Below are 21,767 nucleotides of genomic sequence, written 5' to 3' on the forward strand. Positions count from 1 at the left end.
ATGATCTATCTTAGGTGTCTGTCTGGTACCAGTCACTGCTCTACACCCGTAGCTGTCCACAGACAGTACCTCCCAGTTAGGTGGAACCATTTGTGATACCTTCTTGACAAATATCTAAGGCATCTCTATTTCTGATGGGCTAATCTGGTGCTCGTGAAAATGAGGAAAAGATAGCATGGATATTATTCATGTAAATCATAGAATCATAGGACTGGAAGGGACCATGAGAGTTCATCCAGTCCAGTTCCCTGCACTCATGGCAGGACTAAGTATTATCCAGGGATGGGCAAACTTTTTGGCCTGAGGGCCACATCTGGGTATGGACATTGTATGGTGGGCCATGAATGCTCACGGAATTGGGGGTTGGGCTCTGCGATGGGGCCAGAAATGAGAAGTTCAGGGTGCTCTGGGCTGGGGCAGGGGGTTGGGGTGCAGCTGGGGGGGGTGAGGCTCCAGCTGGGGATGCAGGCTCTGGGATGCAGGAGGAGGCTGGGACCAAGGGATTCAGAGGGCGGGACAGGGGATCAGGACTGGGGCAGGGGTTAGGGCATGGGAAGCGGTCAGGGGTGCAGGCTCCGGACAACGCTTACCTCAAGCAGCTCCTAGAAGCAGCAGCATGTCCCACCTCCGGCTCCTACACAGAGGTGCGGCCAGGTGGCGCTGTGCGCTGCCCCATCTGCAGGCACTGCCCTTGCAGCTCCCATTGGCCGTGGTGGCTGGCCAATGGGAGCTGTCAGAGCCACACGGAGCCATGGTATGCATGGAGCGGGGCAAGCCATGCATGCATGGTATGCATGGAGTGGGGGAGGGATAGCTCAGTGGTTTGAGCATTGGCCTGCTAAACCCGGGGTTGTGAGTTCAATCCTTGAGGAGGCCACTTAGGGATCTGGGGCAAAAATTGGTCCTGCTAGTGAAGGCAGGGGGCTGGACTCAATGACCTTTCAAGGTCCCTTCCAATTCTAGGAGATTGGTTTATCTCCAATTATTACTTACTTTATTACTATTACTCCACTCCTCAGCTGGAGTGCCGGAGTGGGGCAAGCTCTGGACGCCGCTCCGCAGCAGGAGCTCAAGGGCCTGATTAAAACATCTGAAGGGCTGGATGCGGTCCCCGGGCTGTAGTTTGCCCACCCCTGATCTAGACCATCTCCGACAGGTGTTTGTCCAACCTGCTCTTAAAAACCTGCAGTGATGGAGATTCCACAACCTCCCCAGGCAATTTATTCCAGTGCTTAACCACCCTGACAGTTAGGAAGTTTTTCCTAATGTCCAACCTAAACCTCCCTTGCTGCAATTTAAGCCCATTGCTTCTTGTCCTATTCTCAGAGGTTAAGAAAAACAATTTTCTTCCTCCTCCTTGTAACAACCTTTTATGTACTTGAAAACAGTTATCACGTCCCTCCTCAGTCTTCTCTTCTCCAGACTAAACAAACCCAGTTTTTTCAATCTTCCCTCACAGGTCATGTTTTCTAGACCTTTTATCATTTTCATTCCTCTTCTCTGGACTTTCTCCAGTTGGTCCACAGCGATCCTGAAATGTGGTGCCCAGAACTGGACACAATACTCCACTTGAGGCCTAACCAGCGCGGAGTAGAGCGGAAGAATTACTTCTCGTGTCTTGCTTATAACAGTCCTGCTAATACATCCCAGAATGATGTTCACTTTTTTTGCAACAGTGTTACACTGTTGACTCATATTTAGCTAGTGATCCACTATGATCCCCAGATCCCTTTCCACAGTGCCCCTTCCTACGCAGTCATTTCCCATTTTGTATGTGTGCAACTGATCCTTCCTTCATAAGTGGAGTACTTTGCATTTGTCCTTATTGAATTTCACCCTATTTACTTCACACCATTTCTCCAGTTTGTCCAGATCATTTTGAATTTTAATTCTGTCCTCCAAAGCACTTGCAACCCCTCCCCGCTTGGTATCATCCACAAACTTTATAAGTGTGCTCTCCAGGCCATTCTCTAAATCACGGGTGGGCAAACTTTTTGGCCCGAGGGCCACAGCAGGGTTGTGAAATGGTAAGGAGGGCCGGATAGGGAAGGCTGTGCCTCCCCAAACAGCCTGGCCCTGCCCCCTATACGCCCCCTCCCACTTCCTGCCCCCTGACTGCCCCCCTCAGAACTCCCAACCCATCCAACCCCCCTGCTCCTTGTCCCCTGACCGCCCCCTCCCGGGACCGCCCCCCCAGGACCTCACCCCCTATCCAACCCACCCCTGCTCCCTGTCACCTGACTGCCCCAACCCCTATCCACACACCCACCTGACAGGCCCCCAGGACTCCCACGCCTATCCAACCCCATTCCCTGGCCCTGACCTCCCCCCCCAGAACCTCCACCTCATCCAACTGCCCCCTGCTCCCTGTCCTCTGACTGCCCTCCAGGACCCCCTGCCCCTTATCCAACCCCCCCACTCCCCGCCCCCTTACCATGCTGCTCAGAGCGGCAGGACTGGCTTATTGGAAAGCCGGGGAAGTGGGCAGGCACAAGCCATGCAGCCCGGCAGGAGCGGCGGGCCAGAGTGCTCCCCACGTGGCAGCGTGGCTGCGGGGGAGGGGTCGGGAGTTAGCCTCCCTGGCCAGGAGCTCAGGGGCCAGACAGGACAGTCCCGCGGGTCGAATGTGGCCCACGGGCCATAGTTTGCCCACCTCTGATCTAAATCATTGATGAAGATATTGAGCAGAACTGGACCCAGAACTGATCCCTGCGGGACCCCACTTGTTATGCCCTTCCAGCATGACTGTGAGTCACTGATAACTACTCTCCAGGAACGGTTTTCCTACCAGTTTTGCACCCACCTTATGATAGCTCCATCTAGGTTGCATTTCCCTAGTTTGTTTATGAGCAGGTCATGTGAGACAGTATCAAAAGCTTTACTAACGTCAAGATGTACCACATCTACCACTTCCCCCCTATCCACCAGGCTTGTTACCCTGTCAAAGAAAACTGTCAGGTTGGTTTGATGTGATTTGGTTTTTACAAATCCATGCTGGGATTATTACTTATCACCTTATTATCTTCTAGATGTTTGCAAGTTGATTGCTTAATTATTTGCTCCATTATCTTTCCAGGTACAGAAGTTAAGCTGACTGGTCTGTAATTCCCCAGGTTGTTCTTATTTCCCTTTTTATAGATGGACACTATATTTGCCCTTTTCCAGTCTTCTGGAGTCTCTCCCGTCTTCCATGACTTTTCAAAGATAATCACTAGTGGCTCAGATATCTCCTCAGTCAGCTCCTTGAGTATTCTAGGATGCATTTAATCAGGCCCTGATGACTTGAAGACATCTAATTTGTCTAAGTAATTTTTAATTTGTTCTTTCCCTATTTTAGCCTCTGATCCTACCTGATTTTCACTGGCATTCACTATGTTAGATGTCCAATCACCACCAACCTTCTTCATGAAAACCGAAAATGCTGTATAAGTTCCCTCAACACAGCTCTGACCCAGCACCTCAATCCCTATCTGGAGCACTCGCAAAGCTGCTTTGGGAAATCTTGGGGCCATTTAGCTCACTCCCCATGAATTGTAGTGCTCAAATATCATGTGAGCTGAGTCCTTTTTAAAGTGTGTGAAAAGGCCATGCAAGTTTTAAAATATTCCAATTAATGGAAGTGCAATGTTCACACAGACTGAAAAGCCACCTGCATGACAATGAACTAAGTTACTTTGGAACAAATTCACAAATTCCAAACCCAGAAGAGACCATTGTCATCATCTGGTCTGACCTCCTGTGTATCACAGGCCACAGACATGCCCCAAAATAATTCCTTTTGTACTAGAGTAGATCTTTTAAAAATGTAAAATTGCCAGTGATGAAGCATTCAGCACAGGCCTTGGTAAATTGTTCCAACAGTTAATTATTATTATTGTTACAAATTTACAACTTATTTCCAGTCTGAATTTGTCTAGCTTCAACTTCCAGCCATTGGGTTATTTTATAACTTTGGCTACTAGGTTGAAGAGCCCATTTTCAAATATTTCTTCCCCATGTAGATACCTATAGACCATGTAAATATTGAGTGGAAGGTTTTCTGTTGAACACTAGTTGGGAGTTAAGGCATATGTAGGCCTGATAGAAGCCTGAGATAGATTTTAAGAGTCTGCTCTGATAACATTTAAGTATAAGCATAAGTAGAGTAATCATCTTTGTGAGAACAAGAAAAGATAAAGTAACGAAAAATCTAGAAAAGATTGGTTTGAAATAACACAACACCTGTACTGATAGGGGAGGAGAGTTAACATGGAAATGAGAGACTAATACATATAAGAAAAGGTAACAAAAAATTATAAATAAGTTTGTGTAACAAAGGGAGATTGAAGCTGTATAGTACCAAGCCCCGACACAGGGACCATCTGACTGGGATTTTTCTAGCAACCATTTTTACATTAGCACAGAAGCTCTGTCATGCAAAATATGTGCATTTCTATATGCAAAAGCTAGCAAAAGTGGTGCCAAATTTCAGACAGACAATGGATGGAGTGGAAGAGGAAGAAATTTGGTGGCCTGAGAAGGGAAAGAGAAAAAAGAAGAAAGATAAAAGAGATATAGGCACAATAAAAGAGATATAGGAACAGTATTAGGAGTTGGGGTGTTGGGAACTTCCACATGGACTCAGATAGATATCACAGTATTGTGCGAAGAAAACCTGAAAATGAGACTTACATTACTACTTACTTACATTACATTACTACTAACACGGCTGCTACTCTGAAACCCATTACTAAACCTGTTAACAAAGTTACATAAACAACAGAATGAGGGTATGGGGAGGATTTAAAGGCTGTTCGGGATGCTAGGATAACAGGACAGCTGTTATGGGAAGTGGAAGCAGCAATCAACTAAATGGGAAAGATCATGAACCATCCTCATATATCAAAGGCATGATATAGTATGGCATAAGGTATGGCAGCTTCCTAATAGTGGAGCTACCGGTAGGACTAAAGGAAACTCAAGGTAGGGAAGTGCCTGGGTTCAGAACAAATAAGATGCTAGACAGAAATAAAGGGAGTAGATTGGTGCAAGGTTAGGTGCTACTCAAGGGTCTATTATTACTGAGAGAAGGTGCAAGCTTGATGAACCATGGATCCTTCCTCTGGTGCTAGCAATGCCAGTGGCCCCAGGACCAAGTGAGGCATTAAGAGTTATAGTGTCCAGTCCATAGATATGTTGGAACCTTCCGTGACAGATTACATCTCAAAGGAACATGTCACTCATACTCAGACACTGGACAGGATGGCTGGGGGAGTCTGGAAAGCCCCAGATACCTCACATTGTTCCAAGAGGCATGGTACCTGGCCGTGTTGTTGTGATGTACTGCAGAGTGCATTGCTGGCATGGGGGTTCATCTTGGACGAAGAAACCTGGAATTGCACAGTATGGCTGAGGCAAGGGGGACAAGGTCAGCCAAGGTTGCAAGGGCTGGAGAAGGAAAATATTGTATAAGCTCTTGGACTGGACACTTCCAGTATGGGACACGAACATGCTGTTATGACTGGCCAATCTTCTGCCAAGAAATTTTACCTGAATAGGGGACAAGATAATTTTTCCAGTTCCTCAGCATGAGATCCACAGTGTATCAGCTGATGCTCATCTGATTGGTGCTGCCCTCGACTGCATGATAAAGCTAAGCTGAGTCATACCACGACGGCATTGAAATGTGCAGGCTTTAATGAGCAGCTGCCCAGAACATTTGTTGACCTTAAGACAAGAGAGTTGAAATATTCCGAGCGACTTAGATACACTGGGAAATGCACCATGGCGGGAGTTAGTATATAATATTGGGGAACATCCACGGATATGTATGATATCAATGGACTTCACAATTGCACAAGCCATACTAGTAGGGGTGTTAATTGCATTGATCTGGAAGGTTAGGAGGCAGTTGGGAAAGAGAAGAGACGTATATGAAATACAGGATTAGATGAAGCCTTAGAAAGGCTTCTGTGGCTTCACGGTGGGGAGTGTTGGGAGCAAAGGTATATGTAGGCTTGACAGAAGCCTGCTGGGGATTTTAAGAGTCTGTGCTTATAACGTTTAATGGCATAAGCATAAGTAGAACTGCATATGTGTGAGAAATTGCAGAGCAATCATGTTTGTGAGAACAAGATAAGATAAAATCACTAAAAACTAGAAAAGATCGGTTTGAACTAACACCACACCTGTACTGATGGGGGAGGACAGTTGACATGGAAATGAGAGACTGATACATATAAGACAAGATAACAAAAAGTTATAAATAATTTGCATAACAAAGGGAGGTGGAAGCTGTATTGTCCGGTGCTGGTGGCGACTGTGATGAGCTCATCCTAATGAGCTTCCTACTTGTAAGTAACTGATCACTACTTGCTGAGTGTTTTCCCTTAATAACTATTTGCTAGATCTATTTGTTGAGTAAATGAACCTCAATGGAACAATCTGTATCGAGTGTACAGATACCTCCTTCCTATTCCCATCAGCATGAGAAGGGCTGTCTTGAGGAGCTGTAACCAGGAAGCACGAGGGCACTGATTCAGGGGCGGAATTTGCCTCTCTTCCCACAAGACTGCATGGGAATCCTTACACTTGACAGAAAGACAATGGGCAAAGACTGAATTACACGTGAGGCAAAACCTGAAGGAGATCACCTGCTGACAAAGTCAGAGACAGCGACAGTGTAATATACAGGGATGGTATCTCCTCCAGCACACACCGCCTGTGAATTCTACCTCCTCACAGCAGTTTTACCAAGGAGTAAAGCTTTTGCTTTTCTCACCCTCCCCGGAAGAGACCACTCCTTGTGCCGTCAACGTTCACAGCTCTGTGTAATGCACAAAGCCCTCTATTGCAGAGGGATTCTGGGGCTGTATTTTTCATCTGCTGAGCACAAATGTAGTGAAGGGGTGTGGTCTAGTGGATAGTGCCCAACCCTGGGATTCCTAGCCCTGGCTCTGCCACTGGCTGACTTTTGGGCAAGGTACTGTATTGCCCCATGCCTCAGTTTCCCCATCTGTAGAGTGGGGATAACGATAGTGATCTCCTTTGTAAAGTGCTGTGAGATCTCCTGATGACAAGTGCTGGGTATGCAGAAAAGTACTGTACTGGGAGGTGCAGAAACAGACTTTTCCCACTCAGGAACAGGTGCAGCATCCATGCTGGCCTGTCCCACGCCACCCCATCCAGGCAGCTCAACCTTGGCCAGGAGGGACAAGCTCTACAAATAAGTACTTCTGTTTCTAATCCTGCCCATTTCGGTTCTTGGTCTCTCTGCTGAAACTACCTGAAACCATGCCAGCTAGTGACCTTCACCTTGCACGACGGCTACCCCCTTCTCCACTAAGAAATGGACAAATCTCACTCTCAGGGCTGGAATGAACCTGTTGCCAGCATGTCAGACTCCAAAACAAGAACAGAAGCAGGGCCACTCTGTATCTCCCAGCACGAGGTGGCTCTGCATGGACTCGTTCACTCCAGCTCCTGACCAGTGGATCTCCTCTTCAATGGATTTTGACATCCCTCAGTGATTTTCCTCCCTCCCGCCCTGCTCCACCACCCCTGTTCCCCACACACATGTGCACACACACACACACACGCACGCCCCTGCCCCCCAGCTCTCCCCTTCCCCTCTCTGCCTCACCTTTCCATCTCCCCTGCTTCCCAAGCTCCCTGGCCCTCTTCCCAGGTCTGTCCGGTAGTATTCCCTGATACAGCACCGCCACTGACATCACAGCCATTGGCTCCTCACAGCAGCAGCCAGAGGGTGCACAGCAAGAGACTGCAGCGGCAGCCTCAGAAAGCTTTTCCGCCCCGTCTCACTACTTGATGCTCCGGCCTAGAAACTTTGTCCTGTTGCCCCCATCCCCTGCCTGAGGTGACAGCTGTGTCCTGACGTTACATCGCAGCCTTGTAACCCTGCGCTATGACAAGGTCATGTAATGCTACATCCTAATAGTGAGCTGTAGGCACAGCTGCATGATAAACTTGTGTGCACTGACCCACAATTTCCACCAGACTTTAGTGGTCTTGGCAGCATTAGGGATGGCCCCCCAGCTCTGGAACTTTGTCAAAAATCGGCTCACCAATTCTCCTTCTGCAAAGGAGCGTGTGTGTTTCCTCACCTCCTCAAATTTGTAAGCAATCATGGCAAAAGCCTTGAAGATGGCATCCGTGGGGCCTGTGATGGTCACAATTCTTTCCGGACAGTTTCCCTCGGAGATGTTGATTCTTGCTCCACTCTAGAAAGAAAAGAAAAACATCTCCTCAGCCCTTTAAAAAGCCCATCAACCTGCACGGTCACACACTGAACCATAGCTGGCTACTGACCTAGAGAAACAGGCTAAAGGTTCACCAATGAACTCAGCTCCTGCAATCTGACCAGTGTGTAGGTAGAGCCTGCACCCATGGGGACTGCTGGTGGCTCCCCTCCAATGTAAAGGTATGCTGGCAGGGGCCAGGTTCATTTAAAAAACAAACCAACCTTTTATACGGACGTGACAACCAATCAGTACACAAAAGCACAAAGTGCTCGGACAATGAACTTGTAAGGCAAATTAATGGTTCAGGTGAATCTCCACTGAAGTTAATGGGAGCTTTCCTGAGTATGAAAAACTGACAAAGGGTCTCCAGCCCTAGCCTACATTTTTATTTTATGCAGCTTGCTTAAATTTCTTGAATAATGGGTCAATGGTCTTTAGTACTGAGCATGTAACTAATTGCATGTTTTCTCAGAGACAAAATCAAATATCTGCAGAGCTCTAGGCAACTATACACCAAAATTCCCACAAACTGGGCCGTAGGAGCAAGGTCTTTCCATTAGTCTCCATGGCGCTTTCATTAGAAATCATTTCAGATGTCTGGGTAGCTCACCTCCTCCCGCATCTTTTTCACGGTCTCTCCTTTCTGAAATAAGATGCAGAAACACAACCATTAGAATAGCTTCATCCAAACACCTATCCTGATACTGAAACTTCGTAACGTTTCTAATACATTTTCATAAAATACAAATACATAAAATACAGTTTAGAAAGCTGGGAGAAGAGCTCCACCCCTGCTCCCCCGCCCCAATCCTGCTAGAGCTTTGAGGTGTATTTGTATTCTGAGAATAGACTATTAACAATTTCCTTTTCACTCTGCAGGTTTTATCCCTGCGTGAACTGGAATCATGTCTGCTCACTTAACTGACAAAACAGCACTCAGCTCATTCTCATAGCAATTCACAATGAGTTTCTTCCTTTCTAAATGTCCTTCTCCATGGAAGAAGCTCAAAGACATTCACACCCATTCAAAAGTTGACTAAACAATCTGAGTTTGATAAGAAAATAATGGAAAGAATAAGGGCCATGTGTGGAGGGACAAGTATCCTCCCTCTTACCAGTCGTTGTAATGACCCCTTCTTCTACCGACCTACCAAGCTGTAAAAACACTTCAGCCTTCTCCAGTACCGGTCCTCCATAATGCTGTAGTAACTTCACTGCAAGCATTGTTCTTTGGGGCAGTGCCCTAGAATATCATGGCACTTTTCACAAAGTAGAGCAAAGGATATTCTATGTTCTTTACTGTCAGTGCCATCCAATTTTGAACTTTAACACATAAGCACCTGTCCATTTTTCAGGACGGTTGTAATTGTAATTGGAGCAGTTGTGTAAACAGGTCACTTATAACTGAGTACTCTGCTATAGAAGAATTGTAGGAATTTCTTTGTTGTTATGCTAATTTGCCAAGGTCAGGAAACCAATGTATTTACTGACATTTTGCTACTCTTGTGATGAGATTCATTTTTTTCCTTAATGTATCAGTGGGAACAAAATTATCATCATCCCAGAATGAACATATATATTAGTAGCCAGAGTGATGCAGCAATAGTGATAGACTAGAAAAATTACAGTATTTTAGGTGCATTTTGTAAGGAGAACATTCTTTGATTTCTTCTTCAGATACATGAATAATCTATCATGCAATCAGAAAAATAGATCCTCAAAATGATAATTTTCAGAGGTGTGTCATGCAATAATTAACAGCTGTAAAAATACGAGTTATAACTACTATACAATTAACATATACAATGATGGAATCTGAAGAAATATTTACCTTCCCAATGATGCTTCCAACTTCCTATAAAAGACCCAAACACAAAGACAGAAATTACAGAATTTAAGAAACTCCAATAAAATCTCATAGTGACAGACAGGAGTTGGTGCACTCACTGAGTTCAATGAATTATGAACCACACACAGTGATTTTCAAACAGCCACAAAAAACACGGAGCAGAAGGGGAATTACCTCTTTATTTCAGAGGGGGTGCTCACATGTGTTTCCCGAAGGTACATGGTGCTCTGCCCTGAGGAGGTATAAACTCTGTTTGCTCTCTGAGGTGCCTCACAGACAGTGTTGGTTCTGAACTATGGCCCCGGTTCAGGAGATCACGTAAGTACATGCTTGCCTGACTGGGGCCTAGATGTCTGCAAAGTGAAGCCGAGTGGCTGCATGATCTCCTGGACAAGCTGGTTGCGAGGCAGCCTAGAACAGAGCTATAGCACTCTCATGGCATCATGTGCAAAAACCAGTATCTATGTAATAAAGAGGGGGGTAATTTTTTTAAAGAAAATATGTCTCCTAAACATGGAACTGTGACTCTCAGAACGGAGCGATCAGTTGTGTTTCAGTTCCACGGTCCGTGGCCCTCCTCCAGCACATGAGCATGCATGTCTTCTGGCACGGTCAGCCAGTCAAGCAAAACAACAGGCTGTACCTTCCCAGGTAGGCTGTGTTACACTACATGACTTCACAACGAGTTCAGAAGTGGTTTGTGTTGCGGTTGATTAGCACAGCCATACCCCCAGTGAGCAAGCAAGAGGAATGTCTGTCACTCAGAGCATACGGGCACATCTTCCCAAATGCCATCAGTTGGAGAATTAGCCCCATTTCTCAGCTGGAGGATTGTGACCCCTGGAGGGCTATGAGAGGCCAACGGGGGAAGGGTTGCGAGGTGTTGAAACTTCTATTACAGTCTAAAGCAAAGGAAATCTCATTCCCCCACTCCCCATAAACCCTTCCATTTCAAGATCAAGTATTCTCTGTCAGCCTCTTGAAACACACCCACAAATCAATGACACAGGCTTATCACTGAAACTTATTTTGCTCTTACTCTTTTAATAAATGTAAGGGAACCACAAATATTTTTTACTTTAAATACTAAGTCAATGCCAACCTGAGAAGGTTGAGAAACACTTCTCTAAAGCTGGAATGGTGCTAAATTCATGTGACTTCAAGTGTATAATAATGCTCCATCAGGTCTCATCCTTCACTAAGCTCTGCAAAGAGCTCCTTGCCTTTGAAAGCGGGAAATGAAGAGGAAGAGTCTTGATATCACCTCCTTGGTACACAGACTTCTACTGTCTGGTATTTTTGATCAGTTCTCCCAGTATTCCCCAGCAGACCCAGAATTTTCAAAGGCATGAGGTGGGTGGGCACCAAGGCTGCAGGGCACCAGTCTGACTCACGCTGGTTGCCTGAAAGGTTTTGAAAGCTTGGGATGAGCAGAGCTGTGGCTTTGAAACCACAAGCTGCCATTTGCCTGACACCTGCAGTGAAGTCTCTTGGGAGGAAGCAGTCCCTTGTTCACATGGCACATGAGGGCTGCACCGATACAGCCATGGTCGCAGCTGTCGACTGCTGGCACCCGCGGAGTCTGACAGGGCACACAGAGTTGGGGGCATGGCTGACAGAGACACTGCCTCTCATCACAGCAGGGCACGTCTGTGGCTCACGATGGTGACCGGGAAATGGGAGTGAATGAGGCAGGAGGGGCTGTGGCTCGATGTGGCTGGAGACCCGAGTGCAGGCCAGAGAGCTTGCGGGGAGGGGAATTCGGGAAGGAATCTATGGAGTCTAGGAGCCTGTGCAAAGTCTATACAAATGACCCATGCTCATGGCCCTGCATGTCTGCACCCATCTGTGTCTGCCTAGCATGTGGAAACCATTCATTACATCGTACACTCAGGGAGCAGCTGGAAGAAGTGGACCATGGTCAGAGAGGTGCTCGGTGTCCAGTGCACAGCCCAGCATGGGCCTGGGAGAGGCTGAAAAGAAACCTGAGCATGGGAATGGATCCCCAGAGAGGGCACGGCTGGTCCGGATGATGGGCCATGGAGGGATGCACTGTCTGGGAGAGGACAAGTTAAGCTTCTGCCCTCACCTAGAAATACTGCGCTTCAGGGTCCCACGCTCACCAGTGCTGAGCTGTCAGGCAGCTCCAGAGCGAGAGGAACAAGCGTTCTTTGCAATGCTGAGCTAAAGACAATGGCTAGCCACAGTCGGAGGGGGTGCTGAAGGGTGGGGTCTGGCCCCAGAGGCTGCTATTCCCAGCGTCCAGAATATCAGACTCCCCATCTCCCCACTCCTGCACTCCCCTGGGCTGGCTGCAGCAGCTGCCCAGGGTAGAGATGTGCACTCCTGTCTGCTCTCTCCCATCGTCTGCCTCCGGCGGATTCGCCTGCCTGCAGGAAGGGCTGCACGTGTTGCACCAGAGAGCACCCCTAGGCCCTGTTCCTGCTGCACCCTCACACACAAGGGCACCAGGAAGTGAGCCAGGTGTGTTCCCCCCAGCCCTGCCTGACCTCCTCTGGGCATGGTGCCCACAGTGTTAGCCTGGGGCTGGGGGGCTGGGGCCCGGAACACCCTCAAGCATATTACTGCATACTATGGGTGTGGGGGGGTTACACTAACACAAGCACTGCCCTCTGTCCCCCCAGCCCTGTCCCACGCCGCAGACCAGTGGCTTTCTCCTTGTCTCTCTTTCAGTGTGGCCCATCCCTGGCAGGGGGGAATCTTCCAGGCCCCTCCATGCCGCCTTGTGCCTTTCCCCTGCTTTTTCCAGCAGAGCCCTGCAATGGTGGAAGGCTGGTGGCTTGTGGTGGAGAATGGGGAGAGGGACGATGCCTTGACCCTAATCTGTGTTCGCTATCTCAGCCCTTGGGATGGCTGGAGAGGGCCCTCCAGCTGGTGCCCGTTCACATGATAACATGGGGCCAGCATGTGGGGAGGGCTGTGTGTGTGTGAGAGCATGTGTGTGAGGGTGGCAGGGAGTCCCCCTCACTCTGTGTCTGTCTAATGGATTGTTCCCACCGCTCTGCCTGGGGAGCAGCGGCAGGGCTGAGCCAAAGCCATGCATGTCCTGCCTCCTGGGCGCGTAGGCCAGCCCTCCGCAGAAGATGGCAAGCAGAGGGGGAGTCGATCTGCTCCTGCTGAGTTTTTCATGCGAGAGCAGGTGGAGCCGTGACATCGCTGAACCTGTGCAATGGGGGAAGTCAGCTGCACTCCTGCAGGGCTGGCCCAAGCAGGGAGCTGGAATTGCACCCCTGGGAGTCACAGTTCCCTCCCAGGCTTCTCCTGGAGCAGCCAGGGCCGAACAGCTCGATCTAGCATTTCACCTTCCTCCATTTGGTAAACACTGATCACTTCATTGTTATGGACAATGGAGCTGAAATGAAGACAACAAAATGTGCATCCGCTCCTTACCTTTCCATGCATGAGTAGCCGGATGGTGAGAGTAACATTCAGGCCACCTTCCGAGACTTTTGATTCCATTTCCTACCAAGTACGGGAGATGTGTGGTAAGGAACAGGGAGGCCCCAAGGAAGGACAAGACAGCCCTGAAACAATCACCTGTAAGGAGACAGAGGCAGAGCTGCTTAGTGCTCCCTGCTTTATGAATCAGTGAAGTCTACCAGCTGATTTCACTCTTTCCACAACACCTGCTGCCAATGGCCGGGGACTTGGACATGGCCTGCCACGGAACCCAAACAAGCTTGGAGACAAGGTTCTGTTCATTGACCGATGGGGAGATGCTTTGCTCTGCCCTTGCCCTGCTCAGCTAGGCATGCAGCTCCCATGGCCAGGGCTCCTGATACTCATGGGTTTGCTTCTTTGTTTTTGTTACAGTAAAAGGATGTGGGTGCATGTATGTGACACACAGTACATTGCTTGTGCGACATGGCAAGAGCTCGCTGCATGGGGCACATCAAAAACAGAAGAGTGAGGTAGGGGCTCACTCCTGTCTGGGACAGACAAAGGGTATGTCTACACTGCGATTAGACACCTGCGGCTGGCCCGTGCCGGCTGACTCAGGCATGCAGGGCTCAGGCTAAGGGGCTGTTTACAGGTTCCCCATCCACCTTGCAGGGTCCTAGATCCCAGGCTCCAGCCCAAACCCGAATGTCCACACTGCAATTCGCCAACCCTGGAACCCAAGCCTGAGTCAGCTGGCACAGGCCAGCTGTGGGGTTTTAATCACAGCGTAAACACACCCAATGAGTGGAGCCAGTCTTTGTAATACACATTTTTCATCTTGCTTATAACCAAGAGTAGAACCTATCCAGCCAGCTTTTCTTCCCAGAGCGAGGAGTCTAGCTCTGCTCATGTGCTGCTGAACTTTTATGTGTGGTTTTCTCTTTGGGTCAGCTCCTTGGCTTGCGGATCTCCAGCTTTACCAGCTGCCTAGGAATTCTGCAAGGGGAATCCCTGCTTGTCAAGAGCCGGCTCAGTCCTACCCCCAACTCGGGCAAAGTGGCAGGAATGGGGAAGAGGGAAATGTGCCTTGCGGCACAGGGAGCCTGATATGCACCAGGGGCCAAAGCATTCTCTGGATGGCCCAAGGATCAGAGAAACACAAAAGTGGCATGTGCTAAATTCCCTCTGGTCCTGTGCCAAGCACACCTGGGTGTGCCAGAGAACCTGGGCCAGATGTTTATTGTCTACAACTGCAGCTGGAACCAAACGCATCCAGTGGGCTGTTATACTCACTAGCAGACACAAGCAATGACGCTTTTTCTGATTGTTTACATGTGAGCTATAGACATTCATGGATACTTGGCCAGAAGGGACCATCAGATCAACTACTCTGACCACCTGTGTAGCACAGCCCATTACAATTCACCCAGTTACCCTGTCCTCAGCCCAGGCAGTTGTGTTTGTATAGGCATATCTTCCAGAAAGGCATCCAGTCTGAAGACATCACGAGATGGGGAATGCACCACTTCCCTTGGAGGTTGGCTGCAATGGATAATTCCCCACCACTGTTAACAATCCACATCTGACTTCTAATTTGAATTTGTTTGGCTTCAGCTTCCAGCCACTGGTGCTTGTTACATTTTTTCTCCACTAGATTAAAGAGCCCTGTAATATCTGGTATTTTTCTTCTTGTGAAGGTCCTTACACATCTCAGTTCCTTCCATTTGACTCTGAAACATCAGGCGCTGACCACAACCAGAAGCAGAATACGGGACTTAATGGACCAATCATTTCATCCATCTAACCCATCAAAACATATGTCCTTAAGGCAATGGAAAATCTTCCCTCTCTCCACTGGACCAGTGAGTTGCCCTGTGGGACCATGACAGCCAGCAGAACACTGATATACTACCTTTATTACAGCCATCTGCAATTGCTCTTGGTTTCCACATGGCAACGTTACATGGTGGAAGAAACAGGGCTGGCCCACAACATTTTGGCACCTGAGGCAAGGAGCCAAAACTTAAAAAGGTCTCAATTCTGCTTTCTTCCTGTTATTCTCCTCTCATGATACTGTACTGCTCTGCTACCTACCTCAATAAAGAAGAACTAACAACTTAAAATGCCTTGTTCAAAAATTGTAAGTAACACTTAACTTTCAAATGCCTGAACAGCAAATGTAACTTTTCTTGTCTGCATAGTAAACACTGGCATTTTTATCTGTTTGAATAATCAAAGTGGTGCTTTCCGGGCCTTCTTGGTTGCAAAGCTTTGAACTGCTTCCTGCTGAAGATTCACAGTCTGGGCCAGCTCATGCTCTATGGAGATGGTTGCAAGGCCGACCGGCCTCTCCTGTGTCATTGTGGAGCGTAGACGTGTTTTTATTAACTTCAGCTTGGAGAAGCTGCGTCCTCCACTGGCAACTGTTACAGGAAGTGTTAGAAGTAAGCGCAGAGCAACAAAAGCCTTTGGAAAGAGGGTGGTCATCTTATTTGTGCACATATATTCCAGAGCAGCCTTTGGAATTGATCCTTCTGAAATGTATCTTGAAAGGGCTTTCAGTTCATCACCTAAATCACTTGCATCAATATCGCGTATGTCATCATGTGTCAACACGGTCTCTAGTGCCCTGCATTGCTGGTGTAGGTCTTCTTCAGGTATAGGGAGGAGTTTTGGAATATCATACAACATCCCAAATATACTGCTATGTTCCTTGAGCTGCATGAAAAGTTCTTCAACTGACTGTATTGCACAATCTAGCACCTGGTTAAAGAATTCAACTTTGAATTGTTGTTTGGGATCTCTTATGGGATTACCCCGTGCCTTGTAATCAAAACGTCTTCTTCTTCGGTGACTCTTGTATTCTTGAATGGGTGGGAAAATAGCTTCAGTGTGAAGTTCCTCTGCCAGCTTCTGTGCAGTCTTCAGAACGTTTTGAAATCCCTCATCTGACTGGTCAGACTGTAGGTGTGACTTTGCTTTCTCCAGTTGTTCCATTGCTCCAGATATAGCAAGGTCAACACCTTGGAGTTTCTTTCTTACAAAATTTATTTCAAACAGTAGGTCATGCCACAACACTAAGCCACACAGAAATTTGAAGTTATGTATGTTTCTGGTGATTCCATTTCCTTCTGACACTGTTCTCCCACAAACAATTCCTGTCATAGCATTATCCTCCATAATGGCAACTATGGCATCATCTATCTTCCCAGTTTGGTGTTTGATAGGCTTTATCGCCTCTACTCGACTTTCCCATCATGTGGCACCCAGTGGTTTCAGTGTCAGAGAGGATGTTCCCAGATGTTGCTTCAAAATTTGCCATCAATGAGTTGATGCAAAGAAAAATATATAGATGCTTTGAATTACATTAAAAAATTCAGCAGCCTCACTAGAAGCTGATGCTGAATCACTGACCACCAAGTTCAATGAATGAGAACTGCATGGGACAAAAGAAGCTCGAGGGTTTAACTCTCGGATCTGTGTCTGCACTCCTCTGTTCTTTCCTCTCACGTTGGCACCATGATCGTAGCCCTGACCTCTCATGTCAGCTATCGCAATTCCTGTATCTTCCAGCTTTTTAAGAAGCACATTTGTCATACCAGCTCCTGGGGTATCATCAATGTCAATACATTCTAGAAAATGCTCTTTGACCATCACCATTGCAGGGACATTTTCACTAGGTTCTGTTGTTGTTACAAAATGCACAATTAAAGTCATTTGTTCCGTACGGCTGATGTCAGGTGTGCAGTCCAGAATAACAGAGTAATATCTTGCTGACTTCAGATCTGCCACAATCTTCTGTTTGACTTTTGTTGCCAGTAACTGTGTCACCTCATTTTGAATTGTTTTTCCAAGGTAGTGGTGTATGTACATTTCTTGGGTGGTGACTCTTCTTGGATGCTCCTGGAGTACAGCATCAAACTCAGACATCAGCTCCACAATTTTAAGGAAGTTTCCATTGTTTGGCCCAGACAGCTGATCTGGGTAGCAAGCATTCTCACAATAGCAATTAGCCTTTTCAGAACTTTTTGCCAGTACAATGACTCTGATGCAATCTTCTCTTGATGCTGATCATCTATGGTGGCCTTTAACCTTAGTCTCATCTCAAGCTCTTTCCACCTATGCAATGCTCTTTGGTGATTTGCTGCCTTCTCATGGCATGCCAGATTTCTAGCCAGATTTTTCCTGTCCTTTGTTCCTGTAGAACCCAATGTGGCTGGAACATTAGACTGGAAGAGTTTGCAACAAAAACAGTATGCAGCATTCTGGGTTTTTGAGTAAATAAGCTGTGGCCTCTCCACTTTGTCACCATTGGGGATTTCACACCAGTAATGTGTTGGATGGAAACTTCTATTTTCATTGTCTTTGGGGAACATGAAGTTTCACTTGCTGTGGCCCATGCAGAACAAGGAAGTCCCTCAGGCTACTGCTCAAGTGGGTCCACAATCCTGGATCATCTAGACTTAAGGAACTAAACTCAGCAGCAGCTGTTTCTTGCACCTCCACCACACTCTTCTCTGATCTACACTTTTCTTCAGGAATGTGCATGGTTACATACATCTGAGATGGAGATACGGATGCTGCAGTAACTGCCAGGTCACCTGCACTCTGACTAACTGGAAGATCAGGCATCTCCTCACCACTCACATCCTCAATGGGGCCGGAAGGCTCACCGGGAACATTTGTGTCTATGTATCTCAGGAGATCTCCTTCCTGCTTAGACAGAAAAGCTTCCTTTGCTTTCTTTCTTTTTCTGAATGCTGCCCCAGAGGGGCGTTTTCTTCTTTCACTCATGACTGTTGTTCTGTGCCAGCTAGAGTGGCTCTCAACACTCAACTGAAGGGGAGAAATAAGCAGGCTGGTAGCGGGGTCTAAGTGAGGGAAGATATCAGTGGGCCTAACTGGCTGCTACTCAGGGGTGAAAGTAACTTACAGGACTTACCGCTACTGCTGGAGTCCTGAGGGGGCGTGGCCTCATCCGGAAGAGGCGTGGCCTCTCAAGATTTAAAGGCCCTGGTGCACCGGCTGTGGCTGGGAGCCCTAGGCCTTTAAATCAACCCGGGGCTCCCAGCTGCAGAGGTGGCTGGGAGCCCCTGGGGCTCAGGGGCAAATTAAAGGGCCCGGGGCTTTGGCCGCCGCGGGAGCTCTGAGCCCTTTAAATCCAGCCCCAGCCCAGCCGCCAGAGCCGTGGGTGGGTTTTAAAGGCCTCTGGGCTGCCCGCAGCCGTGGCAGCTCTGAGCCCTTTAAATCCCCGCCACTAAAGCCGGTGCGGTCCGGCACGGCGTACTGGCTCTTGCCAGTACGCCATACCAGACCGTACCAGCTTATTTTCACGTCTATTCCTACTACTTCAGTTGACTGCCTGTTCCCCTCAAGTGGGTTCAGGGAAGCAGCAGGAAACAGGAAGCTCCCTGAGAAGCTGGTGGGAATCAGTCCAGGCTCCTGGGGGTGCTGGAGAGATACACAAAAGGCTCCTCCTCCTCCTCTCTCCCTGCAGCTCCTGCTGCTTTCTGTTATTCCCTCTCACCTTTCCTCCTGCCTGCCTGTTATGTCTCTTGTGCCCTCCTTCCTCTGGCACAGCCCTCCACCAGCTCTGTGCATCTAGAGCAGAGAGAATACAGATGCACCGGCACCAGACACAATTTTCTACACTCTGGTGCCTAGTGGCGCCCCCCAGAGTCTGGCACCTGAGGCGGCCACCTCAGTTCGCCTCATGGTAAGGCCAGCTCTGGGAAGAAATGTCCCTGGCACATAGTCCTATGGTAGAGGGAGCTTCCCTTGGGGAGAGAGGAGATGGGAGAAAGCCACACATCGTTAGGGTGCATGGCTGATTAAGCTAGGGTTGGGAGAGACTGGAATGACCAAACTCCATCTGTAACATTTCACATTCAGGAGGTCACCATTCAATTATTATTTGTATTGCAGCAGCCCTGGCAGCACCATGCCTCATGGATCATGGCCCTTCTGTGTGTCCCCCTCTTCCCCATCACTCTCTTCTCCTCCATTCTTGTCACTGATGGAGATGTCTCCCCACTCTCTTCCTGTAACCTCTCCGTTCACCCCAGCAACCCCATCCCATACTGTTTCATGACCTCCCTTATACCCAGTCTCTTCCTGTTTTCACTTCTCTCTTACACTTTTCACTGCCTATCACTCTCATCTACTTTCTTCCCCTCACAATATAAGCATTGTCTCCCAACCACATAACCCCACCGAATCATAGACATGTAGGACTGGAAGAGACCTAGAGAGGTCATCTAGTCCAGTTCCCTGCGCTAAGGCAGGACTATGTATTATCTAGACCATCCTTGACAGGTGTTTGTCTAACCTGCTCCTAAATACTCCAGTGACGGAGATTCCACAACCTCCTTAGGCAATTAATTCCAGTGCTTAATCACCCTGACCATTAGGAAGCTTTTCCTAACGTCCAACCTCAATCTCTCTTGCTGCAGTTTAAGCCCATTGCTTCTTGTCCTATCCTCAGAGGTTAAAGAGAACAATTTATCCTTCTCCTATTTATGTACCTTTTATGTACTTGAAGACTGTTATCATGTCCCCCCTCAGTCTTCTCTCCAGACTAAGCAAACCCAATTTTTTTCCAAATCTTTCCTCACAGGTCACGTTTTCTAGACCTTTCATCATTTGGTTGCTCTCTTCTGGCCTTTCGACTTTCTCTAATTAGTCCACATCTTTCCCTAAGTGTGGTGCCCAGAAATGAACACATTATTCCAGCTAAGGCCTTATCAGCAGAGTAGAGTGGAACAATCATTTCTCGTGTCTTGCTTACAACACTCCTAATTCATCCCAGAGTGATGTTTGATTGTTTTGTGACAGTGTTACACTGTTGACTCACATTTAGCTTGGGATCCACTAAAACTCCCAGATCCCTTTCTGCAATACTCCTTCCTAGGCAGTCATTTCCCATTTTGCATTTGTGCAACTGATTGTTCCTTCCTAAGTGGAGTACTTTGCATTTGTCCTTATTGAATTTCATCCTCTTTACTTCAAACCATTTCTCCAGTTTGTCCAGATCACTTTGAATTTTAATTTTGTCCTCCAAAGCACTTGCAACCCCTCCCAGCTTGGTATCATCCACAGACTTTATCAGGGTACTTTCTATGCCATTATCTAAATCATTGATGAAGATATTGAATAGAACTAGACCCAGGACAGATCCTTCCAGTTTGATTGTGAGCCATTAGAATATCAGGGTTGGAAGGGACCTCAGGAGGTCATCTAGCCCAACCCCCTGCTCAAAGCAGGACCAATCCCCAATTAAATAGTCCAACCAATTTTTTGGCCCTTGTCCCTAAGTGGACCCCTCAAAGGGGGAACTCAACCCTGGGTTTAACAGGCCAATGCTCAAACCACTGAGCTATTGCTCCCCCTCCCAAACTGGTTTTCTAACCAGTTCCAACCATCCTTGACCCTTGGTCCTGCCTCACTCTCCTACCACCTCCCCATCTCCTTTTATCTCTAAACACATGGACTGTACTATCTACTAGGGTCACCTTCCCCATAGCCCTTCCGCTCTGGTTGCTGTTCTCTCCAGCCCACTGCGCCCATCAAGGTGTCTAATGCTCTAAGCCATCTTTGCACCTCCCCTATTCTTAGTCTTGCTGAGAGGCAGAAACAATTGTCACCACACCACCCTCCACTAGCCTGACTCTCCTCTTCCCCTCCCAGGTGTCCCCCTCACTGGCCTGACCTGCCCCCTATCTGGGGTAACCCTGGGGCAATTTCTACCCCTTTATGTTACCAGAGAAGAATGGAAAATGAATCCCATTGTTTCTCTTCTAACCCCTCCCCAGGTTCTCCATCACCACTGGCAAAGTGTTTCAATCACATTGTCTAGTCTAGGTGTGTTCTGTTGAACAACACCCTCCGTTTCAGACCGTGCTGAAATACCTACCGGGATGGAAAGTGGTGACATGGCATCTGCCACCCTCTCACACCATTTATCACTTTTCTGAACTCAGTCCAGCAGAGAAAATAAGGCATGTCACAACCTGCACAGCCACGCCACAATTTACACAGAAACGGCAACAGCGAAGACGCTCAGACCCTTTAATCCTCTGCATTAGGCGTGTGCAGGGATTGCAGCACTCATGGGAGGTCTCCCAAGCTCCAGGCAGGACCAAGGGGACAGCTTGAGGGGCAGTTAATGGGGGATCATTTCTGGAAGAGTTGATTCTCCAGCAGCCTGTAGTGTGGTGTTGTACCCTGGGCAGTTCAGGAGGCAGGTGGGCTCTGCTAGCTAGTCACAGAGTATTTCA

General features: G+C 47.9%; 1 protein-coding gene across 5 annotated transcripts in view; it reads right to left on the reverse strand.

Moving 5' to 3' along the window:
* The window catches only part of PCBP3 (poly(rC) binding protein 3), a 119,969-nt gene that overhangs the window by 41,852 nt on the left and 56,350 nt on the right, over positions 1–21,767 (reverse strand). For all 5 annotated transcript variants that reach the window (XM_039495732.1, XM_039495731.1, XM_039495729.1 and 2 more), the window contains exons 2-5: positions 13,501–13,647; positions 10,072–10,095; positions 8,851–8,883; positions 8,103–8,219 (exon numbers count right to left, since the gene is read on the reverse strand). In XM_039495732.1, coding sequence (XP_039351666.1) covers positions 8,103–8,219; positions 8,851–8,883; positions 10,072–10,095; positions 13,501–13,569 — 243 coding nt within the window. In that variant the 5' untranslated portion in view covers positions 13,570–13,647. The remainder of the gene's footprint in view (positions 1–8,102; positions 8,220–8,850; positions 8,884–10,071; positions 10,096–13,500; positions 13,648–21,767) is intronic.

The sequence above is a fragment of the Mauremys reevesii genome, linkage group 11 (genome assembly GCF_016161935.1).
Source record: "Mauremys reevesii isolate NIE-2019 linkage group 11, ASM1616193v1, whole genome shotgun sequence".
NCBI lineage: Eukaryota > Metazoa > Chordata > Testudines > Geoemydidae > Mauremys > Mauremys reevesii.